Here is a 17,622-nt window from a genome sequence, read left to right as displayed (position 1 = left end):
CAAATGGTGCACACTGAACAACAAAAGAAACAACTGAAAGGAAAGAAATAAAAGGCACCGCTGGGATTCGAACCCAGGATCTCCTGTTTACTAGACAGGCGCTTTAACCAACTAAGCCACGGCGCCGCTGACGGAAACTCTCGAAAAGGGCATTTATGAATAGTGAAATACATGGGTCCAATGACGTCACTGCTATGTTCAGTGTATTACATGTATTCTCCTGTGAATGCGACGTGATATATAAAGTTGTCTCCTTTTATTTTTTTTATCTTATTTTTTAGGTACTAGAAAATACGAAGGGCTAAAATGTTATAATTAGCAGTACACCGTTAAGTTACATTTATCCAAATCAATCAACTAAAAGGAGAGATTAACGTGGCTTAGTCAAACGGAAGCATAAATATGAGATGACACTAAAGCATAACTTTAAAGTGTAAGAAACAGTGCAGTGCAGCAGTGTCTTCGGTGTGGATTCAGTATTGTAAGAGTACAGGGTTGAAATACACAGCACACTTAAGCGAAAAAGATGATAGTGTGTATTACAATTCCCTGTAGATTATTTCAAATTTAAGCAAAAATATTACGCTTTTGATTCCCATCAATAAGGTTTTGCATAGAATGTCACGTATTTACTATTAACTAGTACATTTAGAACTAGAAAATGCATTTTCTGAAGAAACTGCAGTGTAAATGCTGATAGCTGAATGTTTTGAGCTGAAATGGCTGCTGAATGTTGTTAAAAATGTTGAATGAGCTGAAATAGGACGAAACATTCACCTGAAGGCTGAAGTGTTGAACTGTTGAAAGCTAAAGTTCACACAGATGAAGAAGTTTCAAAGTTGGAAAGTAGCTGAAGATGTTTAAAATGTAGATGAGAAAAAAACTGAATATTTGCGCTGTGTGTGTGCGCGCACATGTATGTGTGTGTTTCTGTGTGAGTGTATGTCTCTGTGTGTCTGTATTTCCTTGTGTGTTTGTCTGTCTCTCTCTCCCTGTGTGAGTGTATGTCTCTGTGTGTCTGTATTTCAGGGGTTTTGAAGCTGGCAAGTAGCCGAGCATGTTTAAAATGTACATTAGAAAATAAAGCATGAAACTTAAACTGGAACTGAATAAAAAAGTATAAAAGATATTGAAAAGATAAATACAAGCTGAATAGCTTGACTTCGTTTTAAAGTTTAAATGGTATCTGTGGGTCAACATATGTGGAAGTAGTTAGAGTTGAAAGACGAATAAGTTGAATGAGGATTTGAAGGGTCTCCCGATTGAAATACATTGTAAATTTTTGTTGAATAAAGTTGAATAATTAAAAAAAATATATATAAAAGATACAGAGAAATGATCAAGAAAGACAAGAAGTTGACCCCAGCTGTCTTCCATGGGATGAACCCCTAGACCCTTACCTCAGCTCTCTTCCTTGGGGTGAACACGTACAACTAGAGGAGAAGCGCTTTGAAGAAATGCAGAATGAAAATCTCATGAACAGAGAAAAGATTATGTCCCTGAGGCAAGAAAATGAGTGAAAGAGTGCTGAATGAAAAAAAAAAACAGTCCTACCAGCTTCAAGAAAAAGAAGGTATTATTGAGGAGAAACAATGGGCTCTGCAAGACAAAAAGAATCAGGAGCTCCAAGAAAAGCTTGATCAAGCTCTGGAAAAAAATAATGAAATCTTCCAAGAGAAAAAAAAAACAGGACATAGAGTTCAAAGAAAGAAATGGACAGCAAGCTTGAAGACATGAAGGAAAAATCCAGAGTGCTCCAAATAAAGCTCAATAAAACACTGCACAGACATAAAGTTTCTTCAAGAAAAGAACAACAGGACACACAACAGAAAGAAATGGATTGCAAACCTCAAGAGAAAGAGGAAAAATATAAAATGCACCAAATAACTCTTAGTGAAACTGCTGAAAAATCAAGAGATGCTTCAAGAGAAGAAGCAACAGGACATGAAACAGAAAGAAACGGATTGCAAGCTTCAGAACACAGAGAAACACAACGAAGGCTTGCAAGTAAAGCTTGATGAAGCTCTGGAAAAAATAAAGAAATCCACCAAGAGAAGAAACAACAGGACATCAAGCAGAGAGACATGCAGTCCAAACTCCAAGGCTGCAGGTAAAGCATAACAAAACATTGCACAAAAATCAACAGCTGCTCCAAGAGAGAAACCAACAAGAGATAAAACAGAAAGGAATGGACACCAAGCTTGAAGACATGGGGGAAAAAATCCAGAGTGCTTTAATTAAGGCTCGACAAAACACTGCACAGAAATAAAGATTTTCTTCGAGAAAAAGAACAACAGGACACACAACAGAAAGAAATGGATTGCAAACTTGAAGAGATGAGAAAAATACAAGGTGCTCCAAATAACTCTTGATGAAACACTGCTCAAAAATCAAGAAATACTTCAAGAGAAGGAGCATGAAACAGAAAGAAGAAAAACTTGTTCTTCAGAGGAAAAAACAAAACAAAAAGGAAGTACAAAACAACTGAACTGGAGGGAGAAAAGAAAAAGCCGGAAAAACAATGCTCAGAGATGCAGAGTAGCATCAATGAAATGCTGAGAAAAAACACAGAACTTCAGGAACTTTCTAACTACTTGAAGAACAAGAACACTAAAATCCAGGTGCAAAAGCAACAACAGAAAACACATGAAGCAGAATTAGAAGATGTGGAGAAAAGATGCAAGAAACTTGAGAAAGAAAATGCAGAAATAATCCATGAGTTGACAAACCTTATCCTTGAGAAAAAAAAGTGCTCATGGAACAGTGCCTAAAAAAGAAGAAAAAATACTTTCACTTGTTCTGGAGGAGGGACACTGCTGCTCCTCACATGATGTAACATCGTCTTCCTCCACCTCTGTTCCATCTTAATTTTCACCGCTCCTCCCAGTTAACCTATATTAGTTCTTTTCAGAATATTCTAAGTTTTTTTAGTTGTTGTTCTAACTCTCTTATAAGTACGAGTCCACTCAATTCTATCAATTTAGTTTAGCCTGATGCAGTCCACCCAATGCTTTGACTCACTGCACAAAGTGACTGATTGTGAATGCAGTAACACTTCAAAGAGTTACCAATTTGTCAGGGTTTATTGCTATATTTCTTTTCTTAGGTATGTTGTAGCTGTTATTAGTTTGGGTCTAAGTTTCCTTGTATTTTGTTATTCATTGTTTAAGTCCATCTAGTCAATGGACGTTGATTTAAGCTAGCTGGACCAGTGAAACTGATCTTTCTAGTACAAAGAAGTTTACTACATGTTTAATGCTATAATATAACAAAAACAAGTGCAATGTCAACAGTATGAAGAAAGAAATCTGTCAGTCTGACATTTCGGGGGTTAAATTGTCATTATAAAACCAAGAGTGTAGTATAGTATAGTAAGTATAGTAGATGGTGAAATAAAATAAAAAAAGATTCTGTCTAATACATTGGTAAATAAGTATGAAAGGCCATGGGGCGGTCCTTATAAATAGGAAAAGGGGTAGGCTCAAATTTATGAAAATGCACCTATCCAAAGCAATCAACTGGATGCATTTTGAGTCTTTGACGGCCGTTTACACCCCCCGGGCCTTATGTTCGGCACCCTTTTACTAAGCACTTTAGGGTTTGCTTCTACAGTGAAGTAGCTAACTTCATCTTTGCCATAAATTAAAACTGACTTAGCACTAAAGAAAATTCCATCCTTTCCATAATGAAAAGTCAATGTGAAAATGCTGTCTAAGCTTGTCTTTAAACTTACATGATAACCATAAATAATAACGATTGTTTTTCACACTGACACAGCAAAATTGGAAATAAAATGATTTTGTTATTACTTATGTACTTGTTAAAATTAAAATAAAAGACTTTTACTAGATTGTCATTTTAACTTTCTTACATTTCCTACATACTCCACTATCCCCAAATTTGGGAAAACTGTAAAACAGATTTTTGTTTTCTGTTAATCTGCACCACACTGCAACACAAAACCCTTGCCTCCTTCGCTAGCATTACTACTATGACCACCAAAAAAAGAACTGTTTAAGGGCCCCCCGCTAATGGGTCAACAAGTGACTTCTTCAATATTATCACTAATTTGCATTGTTCCATATTTGTTTGATGGCTCATAACTTACTGCATTTTCCAATAGAATACAAATGTCAGGAGCCCTCTAAAACAAGCACTGATGAAGGAAATTCCTCAGTGACCTATCAGATACCAGCATTTACACAGGTTTTTCTGAACTCTAATAAAAGTTTGATGATTACAAAGAAGACGTAGCTGAGATTTGTTAAACACAAGGGTCATTGGCACAGGTAGGACATGATCCACACTAATTAAATAGCTTGGTTTTAGCTGTTTCACTCTTTAAATGACACTGAAAGGGCCAATAGATGCCCGATGTTCAGGTCACTAAGGGTTCCTCACATTGAAGTCAATAAACCACATCACAGGACACTTAAATGGCAACACTACTTAAATCAGCACCACTAACCAAAGCTACCAGCATGACCAGTTGAAATGTATATGCATGTATATATGCGTGCTTCTCAACCCATTCAACAGTTTACACTGTACACAAATACTAATGGAAGAAGCAGTGATCAGCTGCCTCTTCAAGAACTACAGAGGTCACAGCATTGTAGTTTCATTGGCATGTCTTTCCACTCAGACTGCTTTTAGGACAGTGTGCGATCCCGTTCACTGATGACAGCTGACTGAGGATGGAAATGTTTTTTGATTTAGTCATACAGTACCTCCAGAGAATAGTTGGCAGGATCCTTGGATTAGTTCTCGTCATTGACACATTGTGTATAGAAAGAACAACTTTTTTCCCTTAGTGAGCCATTTCAAAACTCTGATGGCTTCAACTTATTTCTAGCCTACTACTTCTGGTGGCAAAAAGAAAAACATTGCAAAAATCAATGTAACACACTACGAATGATATTTCAACAGTTTATTCAACAACTTCATAGACATTTCTTGAGAAGTGTGCTGCTTTATTGGATGTTTGACAAGTGCGGGAACCAAAGCTTTGTACATGCACATGGTCTCAGCACAGGTACAGACTATAGGTTTTTATTTATTTATTTATTTTTAAATCACACAGCCTTGAAATACAGCAGCTGATGAAGCTTACCAACAACCACTTCAGTGATATACACACTTAATGAAATTTCTGTTCGAATTAAAAAGTAAAGACAGGGGAAAAAAAACAACAAAAAAAAACAAAAAAAAAACAACAACAACACGTAAAAACCTAGAAAGAAACTAAAGCTGTAAAAATCAGAAAACAAATCCTACAAATGGCGCCGAGTCGACAAGTCCATGAATGCATAAGTCCGAGGATCTGCATGTCACGTTGCTCAGCTGCTTTGTCTTTGCACATTGGTTAGTCTTTTAAATTAATGTAAATACTATGAAAACAGAACCCATGTCACAAAGAAACATTCCTTTTTACTGATCTTGAGCTCCAATTAGCAGGACACTGGACTATCAGCCATGACAGAGGAAGAGAAAGGTGGGTGGGTGAAGTCTGTATGAACAGAAGATCGTCATCCTAACATGGTGTTCACTGAGGCGACCACTTGTTTCATTACATCTTAAATATTTTATATGAATTTTTACCTAAAGTTGCTGTTTAAAGTGTCTAGATCTGTCTCTGGCTGCACCAGTGTTAGTTCCTCAGACAAAAATCAAAATGATTCAAGGGCACAATATTTCAAACAATCAACAACTTGTGCACAGTCAGTGTGATTGTGATCTGTGTCTGAGGAGCTACTGAGCCTGACCTGCCTTTGTTTAGTCTGCAACTCATACATTTTCTCCCATCTAGCTCATGGGTTGTGTGTGTCTGTATGTGTATATGTCAGAGTGGGAAAGCGCATGAGATTACTGGTGGGCACACTGTACTCCCGAGCCGTGGTGGCTGCCCTCTTCGTCCGAGCTGTCATTGTAAGCCTCCCTGCGGTTACCAGATGACGAGCTCTGGCTGACGTCATAATCTTGCAGGTCGACCTCCTCCGTGTCTCCACTGATGATGGGTGGCTCTGACCGTGAGGGCAGCATGTCTTCCAGCTCCTTCACAGGGAAAACAATTTTCAAAATACAGCTTTAACAGGCAGCTTCATTGGGATTTCTAACCATTCTCTGGTGTCAGAAGGTTGTGGGGTCATGAGTGCACTGCTACAAGGAGAGAGAGAGCGAGAAGGGGTGCTGTCTCAGGAAGAAATTCACTTCCATCCTCAGCCAGAAAGACAAGCGTGACAGAATTTAAGTACTTTCACATTCATCACAAGAAGGAATCAAATCGCTGAATGGAAGTCTGAATGAAATTAATATCTTTCCCCCCCTCGTTAAAACAACGACAACAAACAAACAGGTCATACTTTCTCTTCAGACCAAAACCAGATTATGTGACGGACTCTGAAGACATAGTAGAAAAAAATCATTTGAGAAAACATGCACCTTGGGTTTCTCCCCACTAACCGTACACATATAAATTGCTTTCCACCCAAGAAAAACAGCAGTCCTACATGTGAACATGTTACAGGTCAGACAGCTAACTCACTGCTGAGCTGTCTGAAAATCATGTATATTTTTCAAGTTAAAGCAGCTGTTGTTCAAAGTAAGGTGTGCTGTGGCCTTTCTCCATCAACACTGCTGCCAATATTTCCCTTTTTCCTTGCTTGTTTCAAAGCTGCTAATAAAAGAGCAAATCTATTTACTGCCTCAGTGTGCTGCCATCACTGATGCCCCCTCAGAGGCCTGATGGGCAAGTCTGATTTAAATAATATATTTGAACTCAACTGTAAATGACTCGCTGACTTAAGTCTGTTTGGAATATAGTTTTAATGTCTTAATCTAATTATATGGAGGAAAAAAAATTGCCTATGAAGGACAGTTTTGTAATTACTTCTAAGTACGAAGAATGAGCTTTGGTCTTTGTCTATAATGAGACAAATCAAAATTAGAAGATTAAAGACAGTAAATTAAAAGCACAAATCTGTCATACCCCAAGTTTCTCAGGGCTGATCCAATTGTTGTCAGGAAACTGGACATCAAACTTGATATAAAGATCTCCTTTCTCGAAAGGGTTTCGGTACTGTGGCATGCCTTCTCCCCGCACCATCCTGACAGAGCCTAGAAAAGAGTGCCGTTTGTTTAAAATTAGACTTAATCACATTTTTCTAAACAGTATTTCCAGCACTGGGGATTTAGGGTAAACCCACCCCCCAGTGTTAGTGTGAAGAACATCTTTACAATGATAGAAACTCTCTGCCAATAAAGCCCAAAGCTGGACACCTGCTAGGCTAATACACTTATCTGGCAACCACGTCAGAGCTTTGAATAATGATGCAGTCTGTTCCTGACAAATTCAGTAAGAAAAGCAATGTTAAAAATGGATGTTTACCTGGTTCAATGACTTTGCCAGCAGGGTACTTAACAACAATTTGTCTTCCATCTAAATGTTTCAACATAAACTGGAAACCACACAGCGCCTCCACCAGCCCAATCTTGTGGTTCATGAAGAGGTCATTGCCATCTCGTCTATATGTCTGAAAATAGAGAGAGATTGTTAGTAATATCTATTAATAGATGAAATCGTCACAGTTCTAACAGATTTAAAAACAAACAAACCAAACAAACAAAGCATCATTTCCTGATATACCAAATATGACAGTGTGGGAAAGCATGTCACTGTATATCATTACCTTTGAATAAAGCTGGGGCTAAAGCAGAAGTTAGTCAATTTTAGGGGGAAAAAAAAGTTTTTTTTATTCCAATAATCCAAAGAGTTCTCATCGCTGAAGCCTATTCTCTCATAAAAACCACATTAAACACGGTAACAGATAATTTTTCAGAACAAATTGCTTTTGTCTGTGACTGATAGCCTTTTAAAGTGGTCAGAATCATTTTCTCTGACAGTGTCTTTTGAGCTCGTCATCTGTGACAGCTATAATTGACTGTGTGACAATGCTTCTTCATGGTGTAATTTGGCAGTCAAGACATTGGGGGAGGCTATGAACTTGGAGTTTTGTAACATTTCTTTCTTATGTTGCAGTAAAATGCGTTACACAACAGCTTTAAGAACTCCTGCACACTAAACTGACAGGCAAATAAATATCTTATCAAAAGGCTAGAATTAACAAGACAAACATCAACCCATAATGGAACACTCAGTAGAGGCCTTGTACTTTAAATTCACACTGTTCCACAAGCTAGCTTTTTTGGCACTGTAATGCTTTGTCAATTTTAATTATTTTTTATTAATTATTAGAAAACAATTAAGTTCGCACCATCACATTTTTGTAAACTGTATTGTATCCGAACACTAAACACCTCTGCCTTAGAGCATTTGTTAGAAATCAATAGTACAAACAAGTATAGCACAAAAAAGTTACTAATTTACTCAATAGGATGCTGTCAGAATGTATTCCTGTATACACAGACAAGTAGTTTTTTTAATGCCTCTTAAATACTTTTTATTGTACTACTTCAAATGATTTTCAGACCTTTTGATATAGTGCCATTTCATAAAGAGTACTGATGTTCCATGATCAGTGTTTTATGTGTTGTTGCTGCTGGCTGTACCAACTCATTATGCTACAGATGTCTATGAATGACATATTTTGACATTAAAGATAGACATCCTGTGGGAGGAGCCAGAGGCACTCCTGAAGCTCTGGGTGGTGTTCTAGTTAAGCCAAAACCATCCACAACCCATTTCCTTTAACATTTACCAGGGTCTTTATTTACCTCAGCCGAGTAAGGTAAGTGGCTTGCATATTTCTGAATTTGGCACCATTACGACAAATAAGCTTCATTACGATTTGTCTGTTTTATTAAAATTACAACATTTAGTTGAATTGCTCTTGAAAAAAAGATCAGCATCACAAGACTGATTAGCCTATCAATCCACCACTCATGATGTCAATATAACTTTATTTCATGAGAGGACACCCATCACTTTTTGGCATCCAGCTACAAGTGTTGTTAATGCAAACCAGGAACTCAACACTTCAACCATGTAGAATCATAAGCGCTGATTTTTCAGTGAACAGAAACACTCCTTTTCTTCATTTCCAGGAACACTGTGTTCAGCTACTACACAAAATCCTTTTTCCTTTGGTCCACTGTGTGGCTGCAATCACAGCATTGTAAGATGCCGAAAGATTAACCCTTAGGCTGGGGAGCCCACGGCACACCCATCTTTCGCCATCTTACAATGCTGTAATTGCAGCCATTCCCCAACTCTCTGTGAATGGTACTCATGGCCATTGATCAGTGGTCTTTGATCAGTGGTAATGAGAATTTGCATCCTTCAGTGGGCTGGTTTCAGTCATTATGCAAATGTACGGTTTATAAGATTGGGGAAACCTGCGGTCAGCTGAGACTGAAGAAGTCACTTGGATGAGTGACGAAACATTTCTCCCACAAAACGCTACGTCCAGATGAACAGAATCAACTTTTTGGAGATTTACTTTCCTGGATGATTGAGAATGCATCAAGACGTTTTGCTACCAAAGAAATTCAACATTAAGGCATAATACGATTTAATTATAAAAACTCAATAATGTATAATGTTTTCCTTCTTATATGCACTGAAATACAGACTTTTTTTCCCTGTTAGAATTTTCTGTGATACAATTTAAGATTTTCTTACTTTATTTCTTGCAAACAGAGGGGGTGTTTTAAATCAGTAGCTTACTCATGAATCATAAACTCACGAACAACAGCTGTATATATTCCACAGCAGGTGCACCATTTAGCCCACAATCAAACACTATATAACACATGACTTAGGCTTTTGAGTGCTCAAAGTGCTAAAACAATTATTTAAATCTCGTATTGCATAAGGAGGGGTGCCTCAACACATAAGAAATTATTTGACATGATATCTGATCAAGACAATTGCAGCTTTTATGAGAGATAAAATTAATTAAAAACTATCAACCTTAGTAATGTTGCATTTTAGGCTCTGACAGCTCACAAAACTATGACTGATACAGAAATCATATTTTTCTAATCTGTATCAGTTTCACCCATATTCTATCGCGATATTTCATTTTCTTATCGTTGCCCGACATTATACCGGTATTACCGTGAACGGTATGATATGGCCCAGCCCTACCTAAGACCCATAAAATTATTATCCATCAGCGCTGCAGGAGGTTGGCATGTTAGTATGAAAGTTAGGTGAAGCATAATGCCATAGACAGAGAAACAATGACCAGGTCGTCCATCTACTACACTAAGTGAATTTACTAGAGCAAACTGAAAATGCTATAGATTGCCCCCCAAATGCCTTCCAAACTGTATGCAACGCTCCAAGTTACCACAATGCTCACAGATGTACTCAGGTTGTATGCAAAAAGTGCATTGTTAAACCACATCAGGTGGGATGGGAGGGGGTAAAAACCCAAGCATCATAATTAAAAATGAAATCATGAAACGTTACCTACAACGTTATGTTGTAGGGAAAAAAAAAAATAATAATAATAGGGTCCTGGTTATGACGTAAGGTACGACACAGATCTAACACAGAAGCATAATTCACCTGTTAGAATGACTTATTCACCTTACGTGTCTGTCTGGACTGTGGGAGGAAGCTTGAGTTCCCACAGGCAGAACATGCCAACTCCATGCAGGAAACACCCCAGGGAATGATAATACTAACCTCTACACCAGCCTGACACTCTGCTGCTATAACACTCATTCCAAAATGTTAAAATCTGCTCCTAGATAAATATCCTCTGTGTTAAAATAATTAAAGATTAAAACTAAACATTTATAAACACGCCAAAACTAACCAAATTTATTTAAAAAACACCCTGAAATCAAAACAAAAATCAAAATGTAATTAAAACTTATTTAAAAAAAAATTGAAATATACAAATTCTGCATGACTAACTCCAACGTCTCCGAGATTTTATTTCCACTTCTTTGATGCTTATTTAAGTTGTGCGTAAATTCGTCACCTCTGCACACCCACACATGTACTGTGTTATACTGTGTTATACATACATTTTACGAACCAGCTGAGACTATGAGATTTTGGCCATTAGTGAAAACAGAATCAACAGTTTGACATCAAAAGAATGCAACAGGAAGCTTTGGTCAGGTGTGAGGAGCTGAATTAGAAGAAGTTCACCTTTTTATGGGAGTGAAGTAATTAGCAACTGACATACAAAAAACACAAAAGGAGAATAGACTGCTCAAAATAATGTTAAAACCATCACCTCCTATTACAGAGTATGCATGGGTTACGAGGGAAAGGATAACATGAATCAGACTCCCCCCATGTACCTCGTGCTCTTTTTCTTGCAGGACAAGAACTATATCCCCAGGTTCAACGCCAGGTGCCTGGTCAGCTTCTCCTCCAAAGGTAATTTTCTGGCCATGCTTCATGCCTTTGTCCACATGCACCTCCAGAATCTTCACCTCCTTCACGACTTTCTTGCCCTCGCATTTTTTACAGCGGTCTTTCTCACTGATCACCTCACCTGGGGCAGATTAAATAAAACACAGGATCAGAGATCTGTGCAGATCAATAAAACACGCAAGTGCTTAGTCATGGTTTACATCACTGTGGCACTTACCCTCTCCATTACAATCAGTACACACTGACTGCATCTGTTGGACCATACCCGGGGCCAGCTGTCTGATCATGATGCGCATGCCACGCCCCCTACACGCCGTACACTTTTGTACAGCACCCGTCTTGCCTCCCTGCCTGTATTCACACAAAGCCACAGATGGATTTGTTGTAATAACCAACAAATATCCCAGGATTAAAACTGTTAATATCTAAACTATCAAGCAGAAATAACAGCAAGATGTTGGTTATACTACTCACCCATTGCAAGTGCTACAGAGTACATTCTTGCTAAGTTGTAGTTTAGTTGTTTTTCCATTGTAAAGGTCCTCCAGTGAAACCCTACAGAAAAAAAACATGATATCAACTGATGCAAGATAAAATAGTTGTGCTGCACATCAAGAGCAATTTTAATTAATTGCAAACACAAAAACATTAAATCAATTTCATCTGAGTTTCCAAGCTAGGTCTTACTTGAGTGGATGGACCATGTCTTCTCCTCTCCTCCGACCTCCATTCCTGGATCGACTGCTCTGTCCACCCATGAAGCCAAAGAGTCCACCTCCAAAGATGTGGGAGAAGATATCGTCCATCCCTGGGCCACCCCCGCCACCTTCCCGCAAGCCTTGTTCTCCATAGCGATCATAAAGTTCTTTCTTTTCAGGGTTAGTTAGCACCTCATAGGCAAAGCTGATTTCTTTGAACTACATTTTGAGAAGACCAGAAACGGAGACAAGACAAAAAATAAAATAAAATTAACTGGACGAAGGGAACGGCCTGTTTCAAAATGGCTTTTGGGATTTGACAAAACAATTAACTGACCCACTTAGATCCAGCCACACATACAGTCTGGGGTTCATTTTAGAACCATTAAATAAAAATGTGTCTTAAGCTTATGGAAAGCAGACACCAATCAACTAAACTGGTGAAAAATAAATAACACTTGGGATTTTCCTTTGGCTCCATCTAAAACACCCGAGGGGGACAGAAGTCTTGGGTACAATTTCAGCTCTCCAAAACATAAGACTTCAGAGCAAATTCACAGCAAATTGATTACCTGTCAAAACAGTAACTCAAAGTTTCAACTGACCTATACAAACTTTACCAACACTCTTAGGTCTCCAATAAAAAAAAAAATTAGAAAGAAAACTAATAGTTAAAAAGAATAACATCTAGCTTCCATTTGCTTTGAAGATAAAATGTGACGTTCAGCATGAGTTACAAGTTAATCTCACAGCCAGTGTAAAGGATATTCTCGGTAGGACACACCATTTCCAAAACTCAAATGCTTTCATTATTATGAACACTGCCTCCAGGCTTAAGACTCTAAAGTTGCCATTTTCCTGTTGGCAACAATTTCCTGCTGAGAAAATCTCACTGCCATATTGGGGATGATGAAAGAGAGGCTTGTAATTCCCCCCACACACCTTTCAATAAACATTCCAAAATCTACATTAGAAACTAATGCGAATGTTAAGCACAGCTGTGGAAAGGGCTCTTCCAACTTCAGCTCAATGTTCAATAACAATTTAAACCCTTAATGAAATGTAAAGGCTTAAAGCGAAATCACCACAAAGCAAAAGTAAAACTAAAACGGGAAGTAACTCCTGTCATAACAGGACTGAAAGATACATTAAAGCTTCAGATACACAAAATACTAGGCACATCTCTATGAGAGAACATGTTCTCTATGTTTAAAATGTTTTACTTAAACATTTTAAACTATTTTTCTTCTTTAGTTATACATAACACTGATAGCAACACATTGCACTTTATCCAAAGGACTAATTTTAATAAACATCCAAAAAACAAAAGAAAGAAAATCTGCAAATCAATAAACGAAACAGAGTAATTAAGTACACATACATTAGAATTTGGTGCATAAAATGAAAACAGACTTTTTAGCTTTTTATTGTTTTCCCAATCACGTTTTTTAATTTCAAACATAATTAAAACAAACATAATCGCATAACTCATCTGGACATATGATGACCAGCTCCACTGTAAACCAGGTGGAGGCTGCCACGGAGGAGTTACCTTATCTCCAGAATTAGGGTTCTTGTCGGGATGATATTCTTTTGCGAGTTTCCGGTATGCCTAGACAATAACAAAAAACAGAGATAACTCCATTAGCTAGCAAGTTTTACATTGGGCATGCGTTGTTTACGGGAAACTTGCGTCGACATGACTCCAACACACATGAAGGAAGCTTATCTACGGTTTACGCAATCACACGTGCCTCCCTCCCCGAACAAACCTGGCCGGCCACGCACTTTCTGTCTCGGCTTTAAAAAAATCATTTTCTCCCAACAATAATCCATAACTGGTTTAGTAGCGACGACTGCTATTCACCATTTCCACGCACCCATCCCCGGGAATTACCCTTTAGTGAAAAAAGGCAACTCAAAATGTCTGACAATTTCAGTGCTAACGCTTCTAAGCTAATTAGCATATCTTCTCGCCAAGCACGGACGGGGTAACGATAACGTTTAAGATGAAAATATGACAGCGTAATAAAGTTATCCGATAATGTGCTAATAAACAAGAGGTCGGTGAACATCAATTTAGTCTAGTCTAGCATGGCCAGTTAAAAAAAAAACATCACACGCCGGTTGGGAGAAAAAAAAACCCAACCAAATTTAAATAAAAAAACAAAACCGCTGAATAAATATCAAACTTGGATTCTTCGGCTCATTTTGATCACTACGTGTTAGGAATCTATTTCCACCGTTTGTCAAACACAAAATCAAGGACTAGTTTGGCTGGTTTCGCGACAAACACTTAAGCTAAAGCTAGCGTGAGGTCAATCGTTTGATGCGTACGAGCTAGCCTTGGTTTCGGTTGACCTTTTTCACATTAACAAAATGAAAAACATACGTTTTCCTAGTCGATCGTAGCTAAACTGTGAAAGAAAAATAAAACATTTATTGAACTCATAAACGACACAGCCCGACTGTCACATGAATATCCAGGCCGGTCAGCCTGATTCACTGCTAATGTTAGTTAGCTTCGCATAGCAACGCATTTCCTGATTGAGGCACTTTTAAGACTTTGAAGCTTAAACGCAATATATAATCCCGCAAATTATCTCCCGTGTATTTACCTTTTTCAGCTCATTTTCAGTTGCAGACGGAGACACTCCGAGGATGTCGTACAATTTCGTGTCGACAACATTCGACATGGTGTTGCTGTTGATGTTGCTTCGACAGGAGCTGGATGGACAAAGAGAGAAGGAGCCGGTGGAAAATGTTTGGCTCGCCTCGTGTCTCCATTTCCGGAAAGTCAGACCCGCCGCGTGTCCGCTGGTGCCCCCTGGCGTGGATGTGCTTGATGACTGATGAGCTTACACACGAGAGTAAACACTCGATTTCCTTTTCATTTTTCTTCTTCTCTTATTTATTCATTCATTCATTTATTTATTTTAGCAAATATTAATCATTTAATTAAAGTTAATTTAGACAAAGCTTGAACAATTTCTTGCCATTTTATAACTGGCCCTATAGTTACACCTTCACATATAAAAGTTTAAACTCAGTTTATGAGCTCAAACTGCCATCCTGTTTTTACAGTCTGTTAATGAAAAGCGAACTTTCTGTTTCTCTTTATGCTCACTGAATCTTCTTCTTTTGGCCGCTCCCTTTAGGGATCACCACAGCAGATCATCTGCCCCCATGTCACCCTCTTCATAGCATCCTCCTCTGTCACATCAGTCTTCCGTATGTCATCCTCCACTATATCCATAAACGTTATCTGTTTTCATCCCACCTGGCAGCTCCATCTTTAACATCCTTTGTCCAGTATATCCACTATCCTTCCTCTGCACATGTCCAAAATATCTCAGCCTTGGTTCTCTAATTTGTCTCGAAAGCATTGGACTTGAGGTCCCTCTGATATACTCATTTATAAATAAATCTGAGAATCTTTCAATTCTGCCACTTCAGCTCGATCTCCTGTTTTTTGTCAGTGACACCATCTCCAAGCAATCCATCATAGCAGGTTTTACTTTGTAAACCTTCCATTTCCCTCTTGCTAATATCCTTCTGTCACACCTCATACTCATCTCCACCCACTCCACCCTGCCTGCAGTCTCTTCTTCAGCTCTCTGTTGCTTTGGATGGTTGATCCCAGGTATTTAAACTCATCCACCTTGACTACCTCCACTCCTTGCAGACAAATTATGGTTGATTTATTATTGGGCCCTTTTATTTATTATGGAATACATTGTTTTTGAATGGTTGCATCTTAGTACAATCCAAACCATGTGATTATCGCACACTCACAACATGGGAATATAATCTTGTACTTGACCACATTAGCACTGCAGATATTTGCAATTTATTTTAATTCGTTTTAAACCCGATGCTAATTTAAGATGTCGGTCACGATTTAGAGTGGCATTGAGTTTGTTATGCCTGCACAGAAATTCAATTTTGAAGTCAGTTAATGAATTCAACCTAATAGCGAGTGTCTCAATAATTAAGATCTCTCCACGTCTAACTTGTCTTCATTTTTCATGTCAAAGATCCATTACTGTTGTGGCATATTATAACCTCAGATGTCTCATCCAGCATTAGGACCGGAGGGGGATATGAGAGCTTGTCCGTGCAAATTGTCTTGGGTGTCAGTAGATCTCCTCGTCCCGTCTCACTCCTCTTCTGAGAGGCCATGAACAGTGCAATAATACTTCGACAACAAACTCATCCAATCAGTCACACCCTGTTAATTATAAATGCTTATTACGTCATTCATTGCATGTACTTATACACGTGTTGTATACTCTTCTGTGTGTACTACGTAGCAAAAGGATAAACTAGAACAATTACTGTCTAAACAGGTTTATTACCACAGTCACAGAGCATTACTCCAATCCCAGAGAGGACATCTCAGCTTTTCAATTTCATTTCATTGGTTCTCTTCCAGATCATACGAGTGGACATTGATCCGATTTAGAAACAAAATAAATGTTTTTGATATTTAAATTAGACACATTAAATTCTTTTTTTGGTACTTTATTTATGTTACAATGATTTCTAACTGATTTTATTTGCCATTTAATTCACCCGCAATCTGTCATATGTCTTAGTTTATATGCGTATAAAACACTTCTTGATGTCCAGATTTGTGTCTTTAGCTCGAATCTTATCAATCTAATAAAAACGCATGCTGAATGCAGTGTGTCTGCAGGTGGCGCTGCTTTTTTATTATTGCATGCGTTTCTCAGTGATGTTAATGGTGACCTTTGGCACTTATTATTGTAAAAATACAAACAGATAGTATTTTGTTTTCACATGAAACACAATTTGTAATGGAATTTCCCACTATGTTATGCTGTGTTATAGAAATTCTACTACTCTATGCAGTACTGTGGAAAAAAGTAACAGCCATGTGCTGTTAATTAAATGCACTTGGTTAAATGTTCATCAGCAATAGTGACCACCTAAAAGCAGAGGTTTTGGCAGATCCCTGCAAAAGAATGGCTGAACGTGAAAAGAAACAACATGTTGCAGTGGCTCAAAGTCCAGACCTCAACCTGATTGAAATGCTGTGGCGAGACTGCAAGAAAGCTGCGTATAGAAACGAATACCTGCAGACCTCAATGAACTCAAACAAAGAATAGTGGAACAAAATTCCTTCACAAAGATTTTAGACTCATAATGTTCAGAAAATGATTACTTGCTGCAGGCTGTACTTAGTTTTTCACAGTACTGCATACTTTGGCTGACTGTTATTTGTAGTGAGCTGTGAGACTTTGTGAAATCTGCTCTACTGTATCTCTATTGTAGGGCCTGCCTTACGATATAAAGCGCCTTGAGGTGACTGTTGTTGTGGTTTGGCGCTATATAAATAAAATTGAATTGAATTGTTCAAGAGTGATTTCAGCATAATGTATTGATTAATATCATTAGATTGAATCCCGAGACAGCACGTGTAGGTGTCACTGTGTAGGTGACCAGCCCAATGCATAAAGGAATTAGCATCAATAACGGCCAAATACTTTAAGACTGTGTCATAAGCTTTTAACAAGGCAAACACATCATGACAGCAAAGCA

General features: G+C 38.1%; 1 protein-coding gene and 1 non-coding gene across 2 annotated transcripts; both read right to left on the bottom strand.

The window, feature by feature from the left end:
- Nucleotides 1-52: 52 nt before the first annotated feature.
- trnat-agu (transfer RNA threonine (anticodon AGU)) lies at nucleotides 53-126 on the bottom strand. Its single transcript has one exon. It is a non-coding gene; the product is annotated as a tRNA-Thr (tRNA).
- A 4,789-nt stretch (nucleotides 127-4,915) lies between these two features.
- Nucleotides 4,916-14,840, bottom strand: dnaja2a (DnaJ heat shock protein family (Hsp40) member A2a). Its single transcript, XM_004539798.6, has 9 exons — nucleotides 14,676-14,840; nucleotides 13,610-13,669; nucleotides 12,047-12,276; nucleotides 11,834-11,914; nucleotides 11,577-11,710; nucleotides 11,284-11,480; nucleotides 7,388-7,532; nucleotides 6,989-7,116; nucleotides 4,916-6,054 (listed from the first exon to the last, which is right to left on the bottom strand). The coding sequence occupies exons 1-9, from the start codon at nucleotides 14,751-14,753 to the stop codon at nucleotides 5,866-5,868; spliced, it is 1,242 nt and encodes a 413-aa protein (XP_004539855.1). The 5' UTR covers nucleotides 14,754-14,840; the 3' UTR covers nucleotides 4,916-5,865.
- Nucleotides 14,841-17,622: the final 2,782 nt, after the last annotated feature.

This window comes from Maylandia zebra, linkage group LG1 (assembly GCF_041146795.1).
Source record: "Maylandia zebra isolate NMK-2024a linkage group LG1, Mzebra_GT3a, whole genome shotgun sequence".
Classification (NCBI taxonomy): domain Eukaryota; kingdom Metazoa; phylum Chordata; class Actinopteri; order Cichliformes; family Cichlidae; genus Maylandia; species Maylandia zebra.
This window is presented reverse-complemented; position numbering and strand designations above follow the sequence as displayed.

Coding starts and splice junctions, on each gene's coding strand:
- dnaja2a (XM_004539798.6), bottom strand. CDS start 14,753: ATGTCGAATGTTGTCGACACGAAATTGTACGACATCCTCGGAGTGTCT. Junction 11,481..11,576: donor TACTGATTGTAATGGAGAGG/GTAAGTGCCACA, acceptor AATCTGCCCCAG/GTGAGGTGATCAGTGAGAAA. Junction 7,533..11,283: donor TGCAAGAAAAAGAGCACGAG/GTACATGGGGGG, acceptor CTCTATTTTCAG/ACATATAGACGAGATGGCAA.